We start from the raw sequence: 23,683 nt of genomic DNA on the forward strand, positions 1-23,683 counted from the left end.
CTCCTCGGGATGTGGGACGAGGAACACGCTGTTTGGAAAATCTATCGTAATCGTGAGTCAACCTTTGAGAATCCTAGCAGGAACTTTGAGTTGAGCTAGATGATGAAAATTCAGGTTTTGACTTCTGGGAGCTGTTGAAAATCCTTATGCGAAAAATGCGGCAACTGAGAAGATCGACGATGACTACATGCTGGGTATAGGGACCAAACCGAGTTGACCTCGGTCTGGATGCGGTCTAGGGTAAGGGGCATCCAGGAACCAACTTGGTCATGTAAATTGGCAAGCTTCGGGTATACGCAAGCGTCTTTTGTATTTCGACCTGCCGTCCATGCTGCGCATAATACTAACAAGCTTACTTGACATTAAAGCGCAGGGCGAAAATAGTCCGCCCCTCACCGTGGTGGCGAAGCTAAGTAAAGTCAAATAATGCTGTTTTGCGAAGAACGCGATGTAGTCGGCGGCTTGGGCTAGGGATTTGTTGGATAGAAATGCATGGTGCAAAGCTTAGAGCATGCTATTAGGTCCACGTCGTGAAGGTGAGCTCATCCTTGCTCGCTAGGGCGCGAATCCCGTCGACTAAGTTGCTGTAGAACATCGCATTCTCTAACCTCGGAGAATACTTGAGAACCTTCCAAATGTGCCGAGTAGAATTCAAGGAGATCAACTCTCAGCTTCCCGATTTAGTTCTGGTGTGGAAAGGAGTCCGACATGCAGCAATGAGCTCAAAGACTGGACGACTCTCGACTGATGGGAGCAGCATCGTTTAGCTGCAATGTCTTCGCTGCTCAAAAGGCTCAGCTATCTGATCCGAAGTGCGATGTTTCAGGTCAGATGTCGTTCGTCAATGACATTCCGTCGTTGTTGAGTTGACATGCTGACGGGGATCCGGGATAATGGAACCTCTGCAGATCATATAGGCGAAGCGAAAGCTTCCTACACGTGGGTTGCATCCTCGTTCAACCGCAGAGCCTCGGTGACCGAGACGGCCTCCATGTTCCACCCAGACCCAAATGAGGTTTGCCTGCCGGCGGGCATGTGTCGTGCAGCCGTTTGAGAAACGTGTAGTTGAGCAGCCTTTGGAGCGAATGAGTCGATCGACTGAATAGTGATGTGATTGCTTAGGGTTGGTAACTTGCCGTGACTCTAGTAAACAACCGCATCGAAATAGTCAAATTTCAGGGACAGCTCCGTAGGAAAGTTTTTGAAGCTAGGAAATGAGCTTTAGAAACAACATGCAACATCCCGGAGAATAGTAGAAATGGTGTCGATCATACTGGACCTTCCCGAACACACTGACTTCCGAAAGGAGTCTTGGCACATAGCACCAGCCCCGTCGGAAGAGGGGTGTTGGGCGGGCTCGACTTGACAAGCTCGAGAGCACCTGATTCTTCGGACGGTCTCGACAGCGAGGGACTCCGCGTTGCCCCTCACCCACCAGAAAACGGGAAAGGTTTCGCAAAAGGAGAGAACCGCTCGGGGGAGATGCCGAAGGTGAAGATGATGAGGGTGCGCGTTCGACAACCGCGGGGCAGGGGGCATGCTTGGGAAGCGAAGCTGGAACTAGAGCTCCAGAGGATGATAGTCGTCATAGGTTCTTGAAAGAAAGAACCCGACGGGTTGGGCAGATTTCCAATCGCGGTCGTTCGGAGATTTAAAATCGCGCCCAGGTGCTAGGGAGTTGGTGGGCAGCAAACTCTAACCTTGCTGCTTCTGTGGGATGAAGGAGCTGGAGACGCGTGTACAGCCAAAGATTACTCGCGTTGGGAAGGCGGATATCCACGAACCTGACTTGGGTCAAGTCCGCGGATAGACGAGGTGGCGGCAGACCCGGAACGCCCACCTGCAGACAACACTGCCGAGAACGAGATTGAGCTTGATGCCCCTGAAGATCCGCTTGAGTCCGCGTAATTGCCAAGACGTTTGTGTTCCCGCACGATCAAGCGCGTGGTCAACCATCGTTTCCACGCGGCCAAGCGACGTCTCCAAGCTGCCAAGTTTGCTTGGCTCAATGCTTTCGAGATGATGCGGATTTAATACAAAAGCGACGCCAGACCTCCTGTCATGAAATCGAGGAAACACCATCCTCTACACATCTTCTCAACGGAACGAGACATCGCAAACAAAATACGCTCTCGTTCATGTTACTCAGCGTAGGACAACACTCACTGCTCAACAGAGGCCGCCCTTGCAGAACACGTCGACCATTCGAACTTTGTACGATCCCGATCGAAGCTTCCTCGCCGTCGGTCGAACTCTGCTTGGTTCTGTAGTCAAATCACCCCACGTAGTTACCACAACTTCGTGGCCGCTAGCAAGCGGGCGCACCACGGAGTAAACTCTCGCTTTCCGGCCGCCGGTAAGACGATGTCCAAACCGAGAGCGGAAACAAATTGCGATCTCGACGATTGCGATGGCGAGTAATTTTCCGACTCTGTTCCTGCATCCCCCTCGTGTTGGTTAGCCATGGCGGAAGAACCGGAAGAATTGTCCCTCTTCGTCCCATGTATTGGAGGCCCAATATGGCCGTGCCAGCTGTCATGGGGTTCAGGAGCTTACGCACTGACTTGAACAACCCCTCAGGATCAATCATGCCTCGATGAGCCTGGCAAGGATGGAGCTTCTCGTTTTCTCGTCGTCGGAACCCGCTCCGGTGTGCCTTGGTTTGAGCTCCTGCTCAGCGGGCATGATGTGCATTGCTAAGGCCCGGCAATACCTTCCAGTCTAGACGACATTTGCTGGGGAGAAGCAGTAACCGTCGTTGACACCCCGTATTGGATGGGCTTGAAACTTCTTCAGAATTTGCTAGAGAGAAGAGTCGGCATCTATCAGCGTGACCTGGCTGGGATTGCCACATCCGTAGGCCCTGCAACTCACTTGCATGCGATGCAATACGCCGTATCCATATCACCTGCGATCTAGCGTACGCTGATAGCTAGCGGAACCACTGGAACTTCCCGAAGCTCGCGATTCGCCAGAAGTCGTTTGATTCTTGTCCCTCTAGAACCTTTTGGTAATAGAGGCCCGGATTACAGCTTTTGCTTTTGTGTTGCTCCCTATTCCCTGTGATCTTCTGTATGGGTAGGAATTTTCCAACCATGTGCCGGATTGTAGCACTTTACCATCTGCAAGAGATCACGGATCGACATCGTGAAGAAAAACTTGTTCCTTCCCTTTTGGGCCATGCTGCCGCTCTTTTGTTTTCTTCCCTATTCCACGTTGCCGCTCCTATGGCATCAGAGTTGATTCTAGGGGCGGTTTAGGTTTCAGCGAGTCAGTTTTCCGTCGGGAAGTTTTAATATTCTCCTAGAGCATATCTGTACAATCAACATGCAATTTTGACTATCGTTAGCTTCAACTATGGCATTGGGAAGCACATGTGATTTCTCACAAATTGATATATCAGCAGTCGAGAATCTCGATCGACTTCATAATGACGGCAAAGATCTATGATCAATTCCACCGAACATGCGAGTCGGGATGAGTCTGTCGAAACTTGATGCCCCGATGAGCTGGAAAACAGTACGCTCTGTCGACAATGGCAGAGTATGTGCCTTTTCCTCGGTCCAGCTTAGACCACACGTTCATGTGTAAGTAGCTGGAGGTGTAGAGGAAGCTGCAGTATCATCCTCGCCAGGTTCCGTGCGCAGTTGAGTCGCCCTGGACCGCCACTTTTGTTTTCTGCTCCAGCTTCTGATGGACATGTACGTGCGCGACGGCGACCGATCCCCCCATTTACTGCTCATTGTCGTGGCCAAAGGGATGAACATGTAGTTGTTGTCAGTCACCAGCTAGTCAAGTTTGCTTAATGGGTGTTGCCGAGATCTTCTTGCTGCCAGTCGCCACTTGCCAATCTTTGGGTAGGATACATGTGCGTGGCTGGATGTATTACTGACGACGCGGCTTCAGCGACTGGTGTTAGGGATGAAAGTGACCCTGTAGCAGTGCCAAGAGAGTAGAAGGTTTTGGTATATAGCTAGTACCGTACTATGCCCGGCTCATCTCAGCTATGTGCTGAATGTGACTGCATATAAAATCATGACTAGAAAAACATCATTCGAAGGGGTAAAGTGCCTGCCTCTGGCGACTGGCAATTGGTGATGCCAACGGGAAGATCTGGGGCAACATTACATGGAAGTCTGGCTGCTTTTTTTCAGAAGCTTAAACCCCGGGCGAGGATCGGGATTGGGATGGAGATGGGGGAAATGTAGAAAGAAAAAGAACGAGAACGTCCGGGCGTCATCTCTGTACGATCTCCCTCGCAGTGTACCCGGCCAAACACGTGATTCATCACGTTTCTCAACAGAGAAAGCTGTTGTCTCAATTCTTCCGCTTCCCTCTTTAGCATTTATACCTACCCGAAGTATATCTTTCTACCCAATTGTTGAATAAGTCTTGTCTGTTGACCGTTGTTTGCGGTAGACCGCAATTCTGCTGATTGCGGCGGCATTTGAGAGGGGAGGGAAACAGGTCACACGACCAGGCCCTTCTGTGGAAAAGCTTAATTGACAGATTCCAAAGCCGCGGCCGTGTCTGTCCGCTTGCAATGGAACGGGACCCAACGTATGATGTTCTTTCTTGGCGGCGGTCTCCGGCCGCGGAGAACTTGCTCGAGGCAGGCACAGTGAAAATCCCACTCAACGTCTGCTAGCGCCGTTATCCATGGATGGCCAAGACGTTATTGGGAATCATTGTGGCACCTCTGGGGAAGAAACCGGGGGTGGTGCAGCCAGTCATCACCAGCGGTCGGGGCACATGTTTTGGCGGCCAAGAACTTCTGCAGGGCTGGATGCTTCCCCGGAGTCCACCTCAGCGTTCGTCGTCCCACGTCCACCACTGCAGCAGCAGCACCACGCGCAGTGGCAGTGCACCCGACGAACCCCCACCGGCGGGCGGCGAGGTTGCAGTGTTCCCGCCAAGGCTTCGGCGGACTCGCCGCCCGCAGTCTGGACGCCGTCGCTGCCAGTCACACCGAAACTACCCGTCGTGAGGTGCTGTGCTATGTATGTATGTACCTAGGATATTGTATGGTAAGGTAAGGTAAGGTAAAGTACCTGGCTACTGACTGCCCGGGCAGCGTGCGCCCGCTGAACGTCACTACTCCCACCCCGATAGGACCCTTCCCCCGTCTCTCGGGCTCCTCTCCTCTCCTCTCCTCCCCCGACGACGACGGCAACCGGCAGCAAGTACACCTTCTGAAGCTGTTTGCTGTGTCACGTTGGGGCTGTGACATTCCGCCTGCCTCACTTCAAAGACAACCGAGGGTGCTAGCTTCCGCCGCCGTCTCTTCCAAATCCGCATCTTGGCAATTGACATCATCCGTCTTACCTCTCTCACATTCGCAGTCTCTCACCCATGAATGAATAGCCACGAATAGAACATAAACACCTCAGGGTATCACCGCTCCAACTGCCGTTCTGCGAGCTTCTCCAAAACATGGAGAACCGATAAGCTACACAATACTATTACCACCCAAAGAAACAGCCAAGACGTTCCTCAGCGCGAATCACAATCCGCCCGCCTCCGTCATCGACAGTCGGCACCGTCCTCCGTGCCTGCGCCAAGCCGAGCCAAGAGGGCCAAGAGGGCCAAGATGCCTCTAACGCTTGCTCGATGGATCCTCCTTCGTCGCCGCAGCCAGTTAGAACATCACCGCCGTCAGAATTTGCCCCAATGCCTCCAGCTTGCAGCCTGCACTCGACAAGACAAGCAGTCGCAACCATGCTCCCACCGGTTCTTGGGTTGTTGTCGTGGTGGAGGAGCATCTTGCCTTGCGTCTCGCATCCGCATCTGCTTCTTCTCTTATCGGCGTCCCGTCGGTGAATTCGTCGGTGGCTTCTTTGTCTTGGCCAGCCGTTGCGGTCCCACGCACGACAAGTCAAAAGCAGCTTTCGTCCTGCTTTCCTTACAGAGATCTCTTCCCTACAAACTATCCCCAATTCAATGACCACGAAGCTCACCACTTGCCTTTGCGTTGCTACACTGACAAGCCCCTGCTGAGTCTCTCCTCTGACGTCTTATCGTCACCGTGTCATACATTGTCCATCTACCCCTCTCATTGACAACTGACCTGCCACGTCGCAGTTGCCAGTCGTCTTTTCAAAGCCCTTCTTCGTCGTCTTTGCCGTCTTCGAATCCTCTTGCTCAGGTCAAACGACCACATCCATTTTGTCACCCCTTCAAGACCTGCCTTTCGCTCACCATGGGCAACTCAAAGGCAGCCAAGCCCGACGAGAGTCATGTCTCTGGGCAGTCAAACAAACCCCTCTCCCACCCCGCCCACGCCCTGTCCTTCCAACAGGTCGCCGAGGAACTTCGCGCCAACGCTCAGGACGGTCTTTCTGCCGCCGATGCCAAGGCACGCCTCGAGGAATTCGGCGGCAATGATCTCGGTGAAGCCGAGGGCGTCCAGCCCATCAAGATCATCATTGCCCAGATTGCCAATGCCATGACCATGGTAAGTCATCGCAGATACGTGACTGCTAGCATGTCTAACGCTTTCCAAAGGTCCTCATTCTCGCCATGGCCGTCAGTTTCGGCATCAAGTCCTGGATCGAGGGCGGTGTCATCACCTTCGTCATCCTCCTCAACGTCATTGTCGGATTCTTCCAAGAGTATTCTGCTGAAAAGACCATGGACTCCCTTCGTTCTCTGAGCTCGCCAACTGCCAACATCGTTCGCGACGGCGAGTCCATGGTCGTGCCCTCTGGTGAAATCGTGCCCGGCGATCTCGTCGAGATCAAGACCGGCGATACNCCATCCCCGCCGATGTCAGGTTAGATGTTCCATCTCCCTTCGTTTTCTGGAAGCGACTAAGTAGGCCGTTAGGCTCATCGAAGCCGTCAACTTTGAGACCGACGAGGCTCTGTTGACTGGCGAATCCCTCCCCGTTCGCAAGAATGAGGATGCCACCTTCCCCGACAACACCGGTCCTGGCGATCGCCTCAACGTCGCGTACAGCTCGTCGAATGTCACCAAGGGCCGCGCCAAGGGAATCGTCTTCGCTACCGGCGTCTACACCGAGATTGGTGCCATCGCGTCTGCGTTGCGCAAGAAGGATTCCAAGGTTCGCGAGGTCAAGCGAAAGCCCGATGGCCGCGCCGGTCCCCACCGATACCTCGAAGCGTATACCCTCACCTTGACTGATGCCATTGGCCGATTTTTGGGCGTCAACGTAGGCACACCTCTCCAGCAGAAGCTGTCCAAGCTGGCTATGCTTCTCTTTGGTATCGCGATCGTCTGTGCCATTATTGTCTTGGGCGCGAACAAGTTCGAAGCCAAGCAGGAGGTCATTATCTACGCCGTCGCTACGGGTCTGTCCATGATTCCTGCCAGTCTGGTGGTCGTGCTCACGATCACAATGGCCGCCGGCACGAAGCGCATGGTCAAGCGCAACGTCATCGTGCGCAACCTCAAGTCTCTCGAAGCCCTCGGCGCTGTGACGGACATTTGCTCTGACAAGACCGGTACCCTTACACAAGGAAAGATGTTGGCTCGTGGTGCATGGCTTCCTGGGATGGGAACATACACCGTCGAGAACTCGTCGACGCCTACAGACCCCACCGTTGGTGAAATTCGCTTCGACGAACGTTCCCCTAGACACTTGGACTTTAAGAAGGGAGGCGATGCATGCGGCACCGTTCTTGAAACACAACGGCTGTTGCAGAACAGCAAGTCTGGTCTGGCTGCCTTCCTCCACGTTGCCTCTCTCGCCAACTTGGCCACAATCAGCAAGAAGGATGATCAGTGGCATGCGCGCGGTGATCCTACCGAGATTGCTATCCAGGTGTTTGCCTCCCGCTTCGATTGGAACCGTTTGCGCCTCATGACTGGCGACAGCCCCGAGTGGAGTGAGATTGCGGAGCTGCCCTTCGACTCGGACGTAAAGCGCATGTCTGTCATCATGAAGCACAACATCTCTGGCGAATACTTTGCCTACACCAAGGGCGCTGTCGAGCGAGTTATCCAGGCCTGCACCAAGTACACCCCTCAGGACTCGGGCGAGCTCGTGGACATCAATGCCGAATTCCGCGAGGAGATTCTCCGCAATATGGAAGCCCTCGCTAGTCTTGGTCTTCGTGTGCTCGCCCTTGCTAGTAAGCCTTATGACGGAAAGCCGAATAAGGGAGACGAGGTTGAGCGCTCTTCCGTGGAATGCGATTTGGTCTTCCGTGGGTTAATCGGCCTGTACGACCCTCCCCGTCCTGAGTCCGCCCCGGCCGTTCGCCAGTGTCACGAGGCCGGTATCTCGGTTCACATGCTCACCGGTGACCACCCCGAGACCGCCAAGGCTATCGCTATCGAAGTTGGAATCCTGCCGTCCCGTATGGAGCGTGTAGCAAGGAACGTTGCCGACGCGATGGTCATGACCGCATCCGAATTCGACGCTCTCAGCGACGACGACGTCGACAAGCTTCCGGTGCTTCCCCTCGTCATCGCACGTTGCGCTCCCAGCACCAAGGTTCGCATGATCGAGGCTCTTCATCGTCGCAAGAAGTTCTGCGCCATGGTAAGCCCGTGATTCCGAGTTCAGATGTTGTCCAGCTAGCTAACGAACCACAGACTGGTGACGGTGTAAACGATTCTCCTTCGCTGCGTCGCGCCGACGTCGGTATCGCCATGGGACAATCCGGATCCGACGTAGCCAAGGACGCTTCCGATATCGTCCTCACCGATGATAACTTTGCCTCCATCGTCTCTGCCATCGAAGAAGGCCGCCGCATCTTCGACAACATTCAAAAGTTCGTCCTCCATGTCCTGGCTGAGAACATCGCCCAGGCCGGTACGCTCCTGGTCGGTCTTGCATTCAAGGATACCCGAGGCCTCTCCGTCTTCCCTCTCGCCCCCGTTGAAATCGTCTGGATCATTATGGCTACCTCGGGCATGCCCGACATGGGACTTGGCTTCGAGCGCGCTGTGCCCGACATCATGCGCCGCCCTCCTCAGTCACTCAAGACAGGTATTTTCACCATGGAATTCCTCGTCGACATGGTGGTCTATGGCTTGTGGATTGCCGCCCTGTGCCTGTGCAGCTTCGTCTTGGTTGTCCACGGATTTGGTGGGGGCCAGCTGGGTGAAGGGTGTAACGAGACGTACAGCGAGTCTTGTGACGTCGTCTTCCGCGCCAGAGCAACGACCTTTGCCTGCCTAACCTGGTTCGCCCTGTTCCTCGCCTGGGAGATGATTGACATGCGCCGTTCCTTCTTCCGCATGCAGCCCGGGTCGAAGAAGTACTTCACCCAGTGGATGTACGACGTCTGGCGCAACCGCTTCCTCTTCTGGGCGATCATGCTCGGCTTCGTCACCCTCTTCCCTCTGCTGTATATCCCTGTCATCAACACCGTCGTCTTTAAGCATAAGGGGATTTCGTGGGAGTGGGCCATCGTCTTTATTGCGGCAGGACTCTTCTTCGCCGGCGTTGAGGCCTGGAAGTGGGGCAAGAGGGTTTACTTCCGCCAGAAGAACAAGAAGGCCCACGGCGTCGCCTGGAAGGACATGGACATCGAGCAGAGAGTGTTTGGGGAATACCTTGGTAGCTCTTCCGACGACAACAGGACTGAGATTGGTGATGATGACCATTACGCGGAGAAGGAAGGCTTGGAGAAGGTTTAGGGGGCTGAAAGAGCCTTGACGGAGGTTTAGAGTTGGCTCGAGATGTTGATTGGCCAATGGTTGTAGCACGCAATATAATATCAGAGAGTATTTCCTCCACACACGACTTTCCCAGCGATGAATCCCGTTTCAGTGATGCCGAGACAATGTTGAAAGACTTATGCGAGAGGGAGAAGTTGGGTTGTGGGTAACATCAGTTAAGGTGGCTGATGCTTCACTGTTGAAACCTTCAATCCAAATTGAGCGCCTGAGGCCGGATTGACTTCGCAACTACTTCAATATATTGATGGCCATTTATTGTAAGCAAAACGTGGTTAACATGAGCGTTTTAGTCCATATTGGCTTTTTTTGGCCGTCGAAGGCTCAGACGAGCTTTATTAATTGGGATTTGCAACGGTGATACGCTAGAACGATAAACGATGGCGCCACGCCGTTGGTTTTGGCTCGCCATTGAGATGCCACCTTTGCAGCACAACGATTGCTCATGCTTCTGTCTCAATTCATATAACATCATGGAGCCTAGATCGTCTTCAATGTGAAAGAAGATCTACGATCAATCAAGCCTATCTAAGCTCCTCACAACCTCCAGATACTGGTTGCATCTCCCTGCTTCCTCGACTTCAAGACTCTCAAGATCCCCTCAGAACAATGATGAACCATCGCAAGATTTCGACCCTCTTGGTCGCTCTAGCCTCTCTCGGCCCTGTCAATGCCATGTTTGGGTCCGACATGGCCGGGGTCAATGAGCCGATCGACGTGAAGGACCGGTACATTGTCACTTTCTCGCCGAACATCTCAGAAGCGGGTATCAAATCACACTTGGGGTGGGTGGACACGATGCACGCGCGCAGTCTCAATCGTCGGGACACCACTGGCTTCGAGGACAGGCTGGACGTGGGCGACGACTTCCACGCCTACATCGGCCACTACGATGAAGCGACCGTCGAAGAGCTGAGGAACAACCCTGACGTTGGAAACCCGGCATTCCACATAAGCATAACCATCTTGAACTAACCATGCGTGCTAGGTGACATACGTCGAAGAGGACAGGGTCGTCTCCATTGCGACAGTCAAGACGCAGACGAGGGCCGGGTGGGCCCTGCACAGCATGGCGAACCGCGGACAGAGCAGCAAAACGCAATACTTATACCACGAGTCTGCAGGAGAGGGCACGTACGCGTACGTGATCGACAACGGCATCGACATCAGTAATCCCGAGTTCGAAGGCCGCGCAGAGCACGGATATAGCGCTCACGGCAACAAAGTGAGCCACTTCCACGGCACCACAGTGGCCGGCATCATCGGCAGCAAAACGTACGGCGTTGCCAAGAAGGGCAATCTTGTGTCCGTACAGCCTTTTGGCGGTACGGGAGGCAAGATGAGTGATGTGTTAAAAGCCCTCGAGTGGGCGGTCAAGAACGCAACGGAAACTCCAGAGCGAAAGGGGCGCTCGGTGATCAACATGTCGATGTGTAAGACTTTCTCGCCCTGCCACAGCGTGGCTTTCTATGTCCAGATTCAGAATCTAACGGGAGTTCTCAGCGGCTGAGGTGAAAGATAATTATGAGCATGCCATGGCTATCAGCCGTCTTGTGAAGACCGCCGTTGAGCAAGGCGTCCACGTGGTCGTCTGCGCCGGTAACGACAACCAGGACGCCAGAAAGGAAGTGCCCGCCGGCCTCCCGTATGCAATCACCGTCGGCGGCATTACTGAGAACTGGACATGGTGGCATCATTCAAACTATGGCCCGGAAGTCGACGTCAGCGCTCCCGCAGAAAACGTGATGACCACTGGGCTTGAAGGCGCAACAGTCCAACAGACCGGAACGTCGTTCGCCTCTCCTCATGTCGCCGGCCTTGCTATGTATCTCCTCGGGAAGGAGAGTGCCAACAACATCACATTGAGCTCACCTGAGGATCTGAAACGTCGCATCGTGGCCATGTCTACCAAGAACAAGATCAAGGGCATGGAGCGTACTACACCGAACAGGATTGCATTCAACGGAGCCGGGCAGTGATTGAACAGTGGGTTGTTGGGGTACTGTGCGCTTTACACGCAGCTGGCAAGACGATGCAATTTAGTGCTTATTAGTCAGAATGCTCTGGATAGTCAATCTGATTCTATTGTGACCGCGAGGTCTGCAACCGTCTGCTTCTGGATGTGAGACTCGCCATTCTTCGCCCACCTGACCAGCTCATACCTTCACCCATGCAATTGCGCCAACGCCCATCTTCCTCGTCTTGCACACCCTAGCCGCGAGAACGCACGTCATGCCGAGAAGGAGACATGTTCCCGCAAACCCTTGGGCGCCAGAGTACTTTCCCCCTTGCGCGTCGATGATCGCACCGGCGATCGGAGATCCCGTCAAACTAGCGAAACTGACGATAGTGAATACCATGCCCATACGCGTGCCTTGCTTTTGAGGGTCCGCGGTCAAGCTGCTCAGAACCGCCGGGAACAGCGCCTGCACGCCGCCGACGGCGAAGCCATAAAACACCGCCCACACGTATAGCCCGGTGAGGTTAGCGACACCCATCCAGCAGTACATTATGGTACCGGTCATGAAGGCCATCGGGGCAAAGATGTTGATGGTGCCAATCATGTCGCCGATTTGGCTCGGTATGATTCTGCCAAAGGCGCCGACGCCGTTGAGGACTAGCAGCAGGTCCAGGGAGTCGGTGAAGGAGAGGCCCATGATGTCGCGGGAGAAGGCGGCGAGGTAGTGGAAGGCGAAGTAGATTCCCCAAAAGCACTATCGCGTTATCAGCTTTAGTTGCTGGGAAGGAAGCCGTACGTCTTACCATGAAAGCCCCGACGGCATAGAAGCTGTACTCGGACTCCTTGAAGGCTGCCCACTCGACCAGAGGTGCGGCCTGGCGGGGAGGTATCCTGGTCTTGATGAGAAGCCCGGCGATGGCCAGAGTGACCAATTGGATCAAGGCTATCGTTCGCATCGTCCAGCCGAGTCCAATCTGGGGCAAGAGCTGTCTAACCATGCTCGGGAACGCCAGGCCGCCTACCGTTGCCCCCGCGGCGGTGATGCCGAATGCAAGTGAGCGGCGCTTGGCGAAATACGTCGACGTGACCGCCATGGTCGGGCAGAAGAGACATCCGTTACCGAGACCGAGACAGATTCCCTGCGCGAGAAAGAACTGCCAGTAAGTGGTGCAGAACGAGGCGGCAACCATACCGAGCACAACCAGAAAGAAGCCGACGATGAAGAGGGGCCGGAAGAAACCCATGTCAGTCCAGCGGCCGGTGAAGGTGCCGACAAAGAACAGCAGAAAAACCTCGAAGGAACCAATCCATGATACGTCGGATGGTGAGCGATCGAATAGAGTTGTGAAGTATGGTTGGAAGACGCCGAAAGAGTTGGCCACGCCCCTAGAACCATCAGTGACTTTGAGTTGTCGACAAATTTTCGGACAATTCTTACCACGTGTTCATCACAACAAGATGAGTGCTCAATACTGTTACTTTGTCAGCTTGGTTGCAGCCGGGAAATCATGACCGGTGGTGGCTGTGACTTACCAACCATCCACGCTCTGAGCCCTCCATCTGGCGGTACATCAACAATAGCTCTCGGTCGGGACGCAGCCCGGCTGAGAGTTCTATGTGAGGGAACTGTGGTGGCATCTGGCCCGATTTCAACAGGAACTTCACCCGAGACCGCGGACGCAGCACTGGGCGTGCTGTCTGAATGCGACTTTTCCTGCATGATGCGCGAATGGACAGGCCAGTTGCAGTAGTTGGTGTGCGTGAGGCTCAATTCAAATGGTTTCTCAACACCAAACTTTATTTCCCACGATCACAGTCCACAGGAACGCTAAAAGTTTGCAATTGCAACTTGACCGGGGTCTAGACTGCGGGCGACGCGCCTTGTTCAAGGAGTTCCCCGCATCGAGGTCTTATATTCATTTTTCGATTTCCCGACTTCGGCCTAATTCGGGGCGGGAAGAAACAGCTTCTCCGGAAGTGCCTGTTTTTGGGTCGGGAAGGGCACAGCGGTCCAATTATTTTAAGAGTCATGACTCCTGACCGATTGTTTCAATTATTAATGGGATTCCTTAGAAATGCCATTTACAGTGGCGGTCTAGTTCAGCGTGTTCGTGGAAGCTCAACTGGCACGAATGCAGCGGGCATCGGGGGGTAATCGGCCGACTAGGTCTCACCGGAAGTCGGGCCGGAGCCGGATCCGGGGCAAGTCGATCCACCAATTACAGGGGCATCCATCATCCGTGCCGTCACAAGAAACGGCAATGCAATTTATGATGCAAATATGTGATAGAATGCCATTTCTTTGCTATGCTATTAATAACAGGCGGTCTATCGATCAGTATGGCTTGACACCAGCAAGCTTCAGCAACTTATCCGTGACCTCAGGCTTCTCAAACGGCTCCGACCGGTACTTTGGGCAGACCTCGCCATTCCTCTTTGGCTTGTCCTGTGAAGGGCGGATATTGCTACCGGTTGTCAGCTAATTCACGATCGGAAGCTCAACCGAGAAGTTGAGGAAAGAACTCACCAATGAGGCCAATGCGTAGTCCCATACCAGTTCTCGAAACAAAACTTCTTCGCCTCGAGGGCCTCGTCCGTCGCGAACTTGCGCGGAGTCATGCAGATGTACTGCACGTGTCTGATCTGGTCGCCCTCCGGGAAGCGGGCGTAGTGCATTGTACGCGAGTCCCAGAGGACGAAGTCGCCGGGTTCCATGTTGACCTTGAACAGCTCGCAGCCCTTGCTCTCGAACCACTTGACGTCCTTCTCGCTGAAGAGGAACAGGTCCATGAACTTGATCTCGGGGGGCGGGGCGTCTTCGTGGTCGGCGGACTCGCGCTTGTGTGCGAAGAACTCGTCAAAAAGCTTGGCGGAGCCCCTCATGAGCATGAGCCCGCCGTCTTTGGGGCCGTTGGGGGCGAAGTTGAGGAGACCCTGAACGGCTTGCATTCTGGTATATGTCAGAGACGTCACTAGGATATCAGATTGGCTCAACTCACCCTTTCCTCTCGGGGTTCTGATCGCAATGCGGCCAAGGGCTCCATGTAATGTCTTTGCGGTTCGGCATAGAGATGTTCATGCCGTCAAAGGAAGTGATGAGCTCGTTGGTTTCCCAGAGCTTCTCAAACACATCGATAATCTTGGGTTCCATGCGGGCTTCCCATGCCATCTTCTCGTGGGATGCGCCGTATGTGGAGTACATACTGTTGATGAGGTCAGCATTGCGAGTTAGGCTTTTGTGTTATTAACACTAACCCTCCCTTGAAGCTCACAGGCAGATGATCAGCAGTCCATGTCGAAGGGTCCTTGTCGTCAAAGCCAAGATCAAACTTCTTCAACCACTCAATCTGCTTATCGCAATAGTACTGAGCTCGTTCCGGGCTGATGACGTTCTTGATAACTACACAGCCGTTCTTGTGAAACTCGTCGCGCCAGTCTCCGTAATGCTTGTCAGTGTCAAATGTGACAAGATCTTTCGTCTCGAATTGAGTGGCAAAGGTCCGTTTGACCTCGGTGTCGGTCACTGTCTGTGTCTCCGTGGCCATGTTTATGAAATGAAACTGAAATGTGCTACGATTAGGCAAGACCCCAGGAGCTCGTTGATGGGGTTGCGATGAGAACGTCGGAAAGGGGTGAGGATCAGTAGTTTGAGTCTGTCACTTCGCAGCGAGCAAGACGTCTGTTATAAGTCTCAAGCTTCACATTTCCTTGTCGCTACCTATGCATGGATCATGTCGGCCCTCGTGACCATGGGTACGTAAGCCCGCGAAAGGAAGTGTCCGTGGTGCCGAGCCCCGTTCGGGGAAGGTCTGGGCCGGGCCGGGTGGTCGGTTCGGTTCGGTTCGGGAGTTGTGAGTAGCGAAGGAGCGCGCTGTCGATCCCCCATCCGGGGCAAAGAGGCCGGCATAAAGTCTTTTGGAGACAGATGTGATCTCACGCGGGGTAAATAACGGGGATTAGCATAGTAGAAAGAAGAATAACGTCGTGTGGTAGCGGAGACTACCCCCATCGTGCATAGATCTTGCCACAATCCCGGGACGAAAGCGCTTAACGCCACAGCTGGAAGTTAGAACCCAGGTAACCAAGTGCATGGGTTCCCGCTCATGCAAGATGGCCCCTATCGTCTGTCAACTACGCTCATTTGAAAGATGTTCCACGGCCATTCAAGCACAGTAGGAAGCGGCGTGAGATGGCCATCATGGCCAACTACGGCATATATCGCCTTCTACTTAAATACACGTCGTCTTGCACCATTAACAATCTTCCCCGGGCACAGGTCTCCACAAGGTGCCATTCTGGAAACAAAGGAGAATATGATTAGAATAGACGAGAGCCGTGCAAAGGTTTCCCACCCATGACCGTTGACAGATTTCCCTAAGATGTGGTTTACGTTCGCTCTTCCCAAACACGCTGCTCATCCTCTTCGTCCTGGTAATGCAGCCTTGACAACCCGTATGCGTTGCTGGAAGCCAAAATGTAGAGAAGCATCAGAGCCGCGAACGTAGTCCAGATGGCGAGGATAGTGTCGATAATTCCAACGTACGCCGAGGCTTGGCCCCACCAAAACATGGCCAAGGACATCACGGTGGTGATAAAGGCCCAAATCCTTGCAACGAGCCAAAGGGATACCGCGACGAGCAAAAGGGTGGCAGCCTAATGAACGAATGGACAAGTTAGTAAAAGCGTTCATCTGAAAACTATCCCGTCGTTAGTTTCTACAGAAAGCCTCTCACCTTCTGAACAGGGCTACCCCTGGCCTTTTTCTGTGCCTGGAAAGCATAGATGGTCATGCCGACGGCAGCGATCAGAAGCATGCAGTTATTGCTAGCTGACATGTATTCAGAAGCCAATGACAGCCTAATCGCGTTGTCCCAGTCTCCTGGCACGTAGCGATCCCTCCTCTCTTGTAGAATCTTGTACATTATCTGAAAGGCAATATAGCAGCAGAAGACTGCTACCTCTACGAGAGCAATCAGGGCTGACCCGACGAAGACTACCTTTCTGCCAACAAAAGAGGCCCTGGAGTCATCTGTCGTGGCACCACCACGAAGCTGAGCCAGGGCGTGGACGAGGAAGAAAAAGGCAAGGAGAAGGGCGACTTGGCCCAGTGTGCCAAGCAGTGAGCCGACAATGTAAATGTAGGGAGAAGCATCATCTAGGCCAAAATAACTCCTGTCATTTTGGCGCTGGAAGTACACGACTGTCCACAGAATCCAGCAGACGAGAATAAGAAGCTGGGATCTTTTGAACACCGACAAAGTCAGCATCTTATCGACCGAGGAGAGGTTACGCCATTCGTGTTCGCACGTAGCCCGCGATGCCGGACACTGCGCACTGAGAAATGAGAGAAGACACTCACATGCTCCAGAGTCCTAAGGCTGCTTTGGTGAAGTCGACCCATCGGCGCGTGGGGTCATGCTTGGCTCCGAGCTTACGAAGAGCAAGGGCAGAGACCCCCAAGGCCGGGAGGATGACTAGTCCCGATAGGACACTTCGGACTATGTATCCTGTTATGTAGGGTTGCCAATCCATCTTGAATTTTTTCGCTCGATTCGAATAGTCTCGTGGTATATTAGGAATTAAGGGATTTTGGTGTTGCGGTGAAAACTTAGTCGAACTTTGGGTTGTTGCCGAGACGATCTTAACTTATGATGGAGCAAAAGAATCATAGAGGATCGGGTCGACAACAAGCTTAAGTATTACCCCAACTCAAAACCAGACATGTGAGCCCACGATCTTGGCGATTCACCATCCAGTCATAGACCAATGTGCTGTCGGTTCGAGCCGGTCTCTCACCCTGGCCGGGCGACTGCTGTGCCGCATTAGCCCCTGTCCTCGTAGGCTTGAGCCCCGTAGAGATGGACCAGGCTAGACTGAGTTGGGTAGCATACACGGCTTCAGGGCACACAGCCAAGGAAAATTCGATGGCATAGAGCCTGTAATCGCCATAGAAAATGTGCAAAAGAAATGTCATCGCCCTATGCGGTTGGTCACCCGCACACGGCCCGCTTCACTCGTGGGGCGGGCGCAAAGCTGCGCCCCTCAAACGACCAGTTGAATCGGTAGCGACTCCAAAAATGAAGGCAGCAGTCAGGTCTTACTCGAAAAACACCAGTTATGAAAGTGATTGCCTGACAGGGTCCCATGATGTTGAAATAACGTTGTGGTTCCAAGGCGTCGTCCCGAGCCACGTGCGCATGATTCGCCATCAATTGTAACTTGGGCTGCCACGCTGCCAGGGCGAATTTTACGACAGCTTTTCGTTCAATTGGTGGCCAGGAGGCTTCAAAGTTCAAGCTTATCAGTTCTTGAATCTGAATCTGAATCTGAATCTCGGTTACATCTCTAGTGCTTCTAACACACCATGCTCAAAATATTGTCTCCAGCCTTCCCCTACTTCCACGAGCTGCTCATGAGGGCATTAATCATATGCAAGCAATTGAAAAAATTCTATCTTGGGCTCGATTTAGAAATCTATACGCTATCTGAACTTTAAGGCCTCGGGTTTAGGGGTTCACTTCTCAATGAAACAGATCTTACGCCGCGTCAAATGATCGTTCTCAATGCATTTCAAATTTATCTTTGATATTAGCCAAGGGCTTATCATCGAAATTACTTGCAGGTATTCCATAACTAATAAGTCACATCAGGCGGTCACTATTTATGACGTATTCCATCAACTGCTGGTGGAACACTACATACATTCTACGCGAAGATGAACAATCTTTTCTAGCAAATAGCGAATTTTGCGGTTGAGCAGAATAGAAGAAAACTGGAGGCGCTCGCCGATCCCAAATACTGTAGTCCACCAGCAGTTGATGGGATAATGCGGGCTTTGTCACATAGGCATCACAGCCGAAACCTATCGTTAGCAAACACGGACAAATTCAATTTGAGGACACCCCAAGGATTTTTAGTTCCGCAAACATGAAAGTGGGACAGGTTCAAGCCAGCTTTGGAATGCCACCCGCGCGAATAATTTTGGCTAAGAGACCTACGGATACCCACGCTAGGTCTAATGGTGTTATTGGTTTCTTTCCCAATATCTCGAATTGCGATCGTCATTATTCTTATTCTCATTGCCATTATTCCCATCGCTGTGTATGCCGACTATCAGCCTGAAAGGAGAAAACTCCCGCGCGCGTGGCAACCCCTTTTTGGGAGCTCACCGACTCTACTAGTGGGCGCATCGAAGAGACCTGGAACAACGACCACATATAAGTCTTACTGGCGTAACGTGAAAAGCAAACGGTGGTGAAAACTTGTGCTATTTGACGAAGTTGGATAGCAACAATACTCCCGAGTCCAACTTGCGAGTGAAAAAGATTGCGCCTGATATGATCCACCAGAGAAAATCTCTGTCAACTCTACCTACATAGAAAAAAGTCTAATCCACTCATTCCGAGGTCTTCTAATTGCATTGGGGGTTCTCGGGACAGGAGGAGCCAAAGGTGAAGCAGTGACGGACATTTACCGTCATTGACGGTAAGTCTCCGGACAGGCTATTATCAGGATCCTCTTCCCTCACAACGGGAAGTTGAAGCGTGCGAGTTAGATGTTTACGCTTGCGATTTTGAAGTTGGTGTCCCTCTAGTGCTGCATTGCTTCCTTACTTGGCCTGAATCAAATCAGCAATGCTGTCAAGATAGCAATCACCGTGCCGAAAGTGCCGAGTGGTAGTAATCCATGCAGTTAGTCAAGACGCGGAATACCAATGTTACATATCGCAACTTAGCGGCGAGAATTGACTGGACATGATTTCTATGTTTTCGGCTTTTGATCTACGCGATGCAACCTTCTCGCCATGTCTTGCAGCTCTCTGCCTTCAAGTCCACGATGGAAATAGTACTTCCGCAAACGAACTGCCATCGCTGCAAGTTGTCTTGGCTTAGTCTCAACGGTTACATCCAATGAGACGATCATCGGCACACAATTCCAGGCAGATCCTCAAAAGCGGGCAAAAGCTTGCTGAGTGCCGCGCCAATTGAGTCGTGGCCCGCGTCTACCCCAACATGCGGGGGACACCAGTCAGGGGTTAGCCTGCATAAGCCCTGGATAAACATGCCATCAGTAATTGACTGTAACCTCACCTCCGCTACCGAGGATGCGCACCAGTAGTCGACGAGTCTGAACGGTGGCAGTGGACCGCTGAGCATCACGAGATCCGCTCTATTGAGTTAAGCTAAGTTCGCCTTCGTATTCCCCACGGGGAACGATAAAGACCGCTAAGATTACTCGTCATGCCCATCCAGTATAATAAGCAGGGATGTCCACGTTATTTCGAGGGGCTTTCCGTGATGTTATTAGGCTTGACAATTCTTCAAGACAACTCCCTTGGTTTCTGATCATCGTTGGCTTCAGCGTCTACCGCCAGCAAGATGTGGTTTAACGCGCAAACCTGCCAGGGTCTGGCAGCCCTCGCGCTCTCCCTGCTGTCTGCAGGAGCGAATGCTCAGGCAGTGCCTCCCGTGAACCAGGAGAAAGGAGTCTCGGCTTGGGCTTTTGACATGAGCCAAGTCACTCTCAGCAGTGGTCGCCTCTTCGACAACCAAGCTCGTACCCTCACCTACCTGAAATGGGTCGATGTTGAGCGGCTGCTTTACAACTTCCGCAAGAACCACGGTCTATCTACGAACAACGCGCAGACCAACGGCGGTTGGGATGCCCCCGACTTTCCTTTCCGGACGCACTTCCAGGGCCACTTCCTCAACGCCTGGGCTTATTGTTACGCTCAGTTGCGCGACACTGAGTGCAAGAACCGGGCGACGTACTTTGCGGCCGAACTCAAGAAGTGCCAGGCAAATAATGCAAACGTCGGCTTCAACACTGGCTACCTCTCCGGATTTCCCGAATCCGAGATCACCGCCGTCGAGAACCGCAGCTTGTCCAACGGCAACGTCCCATACTATGCCATCCACAAGACCATGGCCGGCCTTCTCGATGTCTGGCGCCACATCGGTGACACCAACGCTCGTGACGTGCTTCTGGCGATGGCTGCCTGGGTCGACCTCCGCACGGGGAAGCTCACGTATGCCCAGATGCAGAACATGATGAGCACCGAATTTGGCGGTATGAACGAAGTCATGGCGGACATCTTCCACCAGACCGGCGACCAACGGTGGCTCACGGTTGCTCAGCGTTTCGATCACGCGGCCATCTTTGACCCTCTTGCGTCCAACCAAGATTCTCTAAATGGATTGCACGCGAACACTCAGGTCCCTAAGTGGATTGGTGCTTCTCGCGAGTACAAGGCCACTGGAACAGGTCGGTACCAAGACATCGCCCGCAATGCATGGAACATCACCGTCAGCGCCCACTCCTACGCCATTGGAGGGAACAGCCAGGCGGAGCACTTCAGACTTCCCAATGCCATTGCTGGATTCCTGAACTCGGATACCTGCGAGGCTTGCAACACTTACAACATGCTCAAACTGACGAGAGAGTTGTGGTTGACCAACCCGAGCGCTACTCACTACTTTGACTTCTACGAGAGAGCTCTTCTGAACCACCTTCTTGGCCAGCAGAACCCCTCGGATAATCACGGTCACATCACTTACTTCACTCCATTGAACCCTGGCGGCCGTCGTGGTGTCGGCCCTGCTTGGGGCGGCGGCACTTGGAGTACTGACTACGACTCGTTTTGGTGTTGCCAGGGAACCGGTCTTGAAACCAACACGAAGCTGATGGACTCCATCTACTTCTACGACAACTCTGCTCTCTACGTCAACCTGTTCGTCCCGTCGGTGCTTCGCTGGACTCAGCGAGGTGTGACCGTCACACAGACAACTGACTTCCCCCGCGGTGACACCACTACTCTCAAGGTCTCTGGTTCTGGAAAGTGGACCCTTAGAGTGCGCATTCCGTCCTGGACTTCAGGCGCCCAGGTCACCGTCAACGGGCAAGCTGTCACTGCAACGTCTGGCGCATATGCTGCGATTGATCGCACTTGGGCTGACGGCGACACCGTTGTCGTCAAGTTGCCGATGAAGCTGCAGACTATCGCCGCCAATGACAACCCCAGCATTGCGGCACTCGCGTTCGGCCCGGTTATCTTGAGCGGTAACTACGGAAGCGACACACTTTCTGCTGTGCCGACTTTGGATTTGGCCTCGGTCAAGAGAAGCGGTACGACTGGTCTTGCTTTCACTGCAACGGCAGGTGGGAAGACAGTAAACCTCGGCCCGTTTTACGATGCTCAAGGATTCAACTACAATGTTTACTGGTCCATCAGTGGGAAGCTGCCCGCCTAAAGCAATGAGTTCTCAGTCCTAGTAAGAATAAGCACGGGAACGAAGAGCCTTTGAACGGAGTCATGTAAATACTTCTTTGGAACGTGTGCACGCACGTATCTACAGTCAACCGAGATTAAATATACATTAAGTGGTTGATACCAAGCTTGGGCTACCTACCTCCACCCTCAGATGTGCAAATCTTGACCATCTCTAGCGGCCTTAACACGCACACACTGCGCCATCACCCGTAGATACCGGTCGTACGCGTCGGTCCCGATGACAAAAGGATGCTCGCCTCCTGCAGGTCTATGATCAAGGAGATCAAAGCTGTACAGAGACCGGTCCTGCGTCTGATGATTTGCCACAAGCGTGTCCACACCCGCCTCCGTAGCCAAGTCCGCGAAGCGATTGAACGAGTTGATCTGATTTTCCTTGTCTGTGGCAGTGCTTGGGATACCGCCTCCACCGTAGAGACCAGCTGTGTGCTCGACGCCATTGTCGTAAAGCTTGAAGATGGAGGAAAGGGTGCCAGGGGTATGGCCCGGCGTGACATGGAATTTGATTGACACATTGCCGAAGGTGAGCTCGTCTCCTTCGGCAATGACTTTGTCCTCGGCGGGCCCGTCATCCAGTTTGCTCAAGGTCTCCCAAGCCGGGGCGGATGCATATATGGATGGGCTGTATGTGTCTTGGAGATACCGAGCCCCACCATAGTGATCGAAATGCTCATGGGTAATGATAAGATGCTTGATGTCGCTGCCAGAGAAGCCGAGCGCCACCAGGCCAGGGACAAGAATCTTCTCAGCCTCTTCCGCGTTATCCAATGCGTCAAATACCACCAGCCCATCTCCCGTGTCATAGGCCCATGCTGAGACAGCGCTCTGCCCAACGAAGTAGAAACGATCAAAGACCTCGCGAGGTTGGATGAAACCAGGAGTCTGAGCTGCGTTGGAAAGGACGGGGTAGACTTGACCGAGGATACATCGATGGCCGTAGTGAGCAGACAGATCTGGGCCGGCAAGAGTACGAGCTTCGGCTAGCCATTTTGTAACGTTCTCCTTCTGTTCGTTGGGGAAAGTCGTGACATTGAATAGATCTGACAGGTCAGCCTGCACGTGGGTGGCTGAGAGTACCAAAGCGCCAAATGGGACCAGAAAGCTTGGCTTCATATTTGCGCTGGACAATGATGTTGCGAGCTCAAATGCAGCGTCTAAATATTTCCAAAAAGCAACTCTATAAACCTATATTTATACTAAAGTCCCTCTCAAGTTATCTTGGTGCGTGATCCTCCGGCAAGATGAGCAAGTCTTGGCTGCGGGGTGACTTGTCGACCTACCGGAGCCGACATTTCTCTTGATGGACTGTGAGGTTACATGCAACCCGAAGTGCCCCAACTTAAGTGGAAGGTCACAACCAAATTGGGATCCTTCACGATGATCCGAGCGACTATTTGCGAGCAGGATAAAAATCCGGGGAACGGAAAAGTGGATTGTGCGGAGAGAATGAGGGGAAGATGTGGCCGGCATTACCAAGCGGGAAGGGTTCTAGTCGACCATATTCATTTGTAGGTTCGGGTGAAGATGCCCGAGGATTGTTAGTGATGAATTTGCGGAGTTGGATTTGCCCGCATGCATCGTTGACCGCCGTTTGGTTTATGCAAGTCCGTTAGTTTACCGAGGATCTGGATGAAAGGCTCCTCTTGGAGATCTCCTACTCCTAGCCTTTTTCATTTCCATCGTACGGATACCTCCCGGTAAGAGGCTTGACAAATCACTGGAACCAGCGAATCAAAAGCTAAAGCATCATGTCAATTCCAAAACCCCATGAAATCCTGACATGGTTT

The 23,683-nt window shown here is 53.1% G+C and overlaps 7 protein-coding genes across 7 annotated transcripts; 3 read left to right on the plus strand and 4 right to left on the minus strand.

Moving 5' to 3' along the window:
• Positions 1–6,199: 6,199 nt before the first annotated feature.
• GCG54_00013132 (Sodium transport ATPase 2) lies at positions 6,200–9,609 on the plus strand (the record flags this gene model as incomplete). Its single annotated transcript, XM_045412992.1, has 4 exons — positions 6,200–6,454; positions 6,505–6,767; positions 6,826–8,506; positions 8,560–9,609. The coding sequence occupies 4 exons, from the start codon at positions 6,200–6,202 to the stop codon at positions 9,607–9,609; spliced, it is 3,249 nt and encodes a 1,082-aa protein (XP_045256773.1).
• A 648-nt stretch (positions 9,610–10,257) lies between these two features.
• On the plus strand, positions 10,258–11,627 carry GCG54_00013133 (Alkaline protease 1; the record flags this gene model as incomplete). The annotated part of the gene is made up of 3 exons (XM_045412993.1): positions 10,258–10,578; positions 10,637–11,081; positions 11,152–11,627. The coding sequence occupies 3 exons, from the start codon at positions 10,258–10,260 to the stop codon at positions 11,625–11,627; spliced, it is 1,242 nt and encodes a 413-aa protein (XP_045256774.1).
• A 177-nt stretch (positions 11,628–11,804) lies between these two features.
• GCG54_00013134 (Leporins efflux protein lepC) lies at positions 11,805–13,328 on the minus strand (the record flags this gene model as incomplete). The annotated part of the gene is made up of 4 exons (XM_045412994.1): positions 11,805–12,362; positions 12,412–12,994; positions 13,047–13,080; positions 13,142–13,328. 4 exons carry the CDS (start codon positions 13,326–13,328, stop codon positions 11,805–11,807), a joined length of 1,362 nt encoding a protein of 453 aa, XP_045256775.1.
• Positions 13,329–13,943: 615 nt separating this feature from the next.
• On the minus strand, positions 13,944–15,153 carry GCG54_00013135 (uncharacterized protein; the record flags this gene model as incomplete). The annotated part of the gene is made up of 4 exons (XM_045412995.1): positions 13,944–14,073; positions 14,136–14,558; positions 14,608–14,811; positions 14,864–15,153. The coding sequence occupies 4 exons, from the start codon at positions 15,151–15,153 to the stop codon at positions 13,944–13,946; spliced, it is 1,047 nt and encodes a 348-aa protein (XP_045256776.1).
• An 841-nt stretch (positions 15,154–15,994) lies between these two features.
• Positions 15,995–17,140, minus strand: GCG54_00013136 (uncharacterized protein; the record flags this gene model as incomplete). Its single annotated transcript, XM_045412996.1, has 3 exons — positions 15,995–16,261; positions 16,342–16,942; positions 16,968–17,140. The coding sequence occupies 3 exons, from the start codon at positions 17,138–17,140 to the stop codon at positions 15,995–15,997; spliced, it is 1,041 nt and encodes a 346-aa protein (XP_045256777.1).
• A 2,846-nt stretch (positions 17,141–19,986) lies between these two features.
• Positions 19,987–21,858, plus strand: GCG54_00013137 (uncharacterized protein; the record flags this gene model as incomplete). Its single annotated transcript, XM_045412997.1, has 1 exon — positions 19,987–21,858. One exon carries the CDS (start codon positions 19,987–19,989, stop codon positions 21,856–21,858), a length of 1,872 nt encoding a protein of 623 aa, XP_045256778.1.
• Positions 21,859–22,025: 167 nt separating this feature from the next.
• Positions 22,026–23,009, minus strand: GCG54_00013138 (uncharacterized protein; the record flags this gene model as incomplete). The annotated part of the gene is made up of 1 exon (XM_045412998.1): positions 22,026–23,009. The coding sequence occupies one exon, from the start codon at positions 23,007–23,009 to the stop codon at positions 22,026–22,028; it is 984 nt and encodes a 327-aa protein (XP_045256779.1).
• Between the last annotated feature and the right edge of the window lie 674 nt (positions 23,010–23,683).

Source organism: Colletotrichum gloeosporioides (assembly GCF_011800055.1).
Source record: "Colletotrichum gloeosporioides strain Lc1 chromosome Unknown consensus_112, whole genome shotgun sequence".
In the NCBI taxonomy this organism is placed as follows: Eukaryota; Fungi; Ascomycota; class Sordariomycetes; order Glomerellales; family Glomerellaceae; genus Colletotrichum; species Colletotrichum gloeosporioides.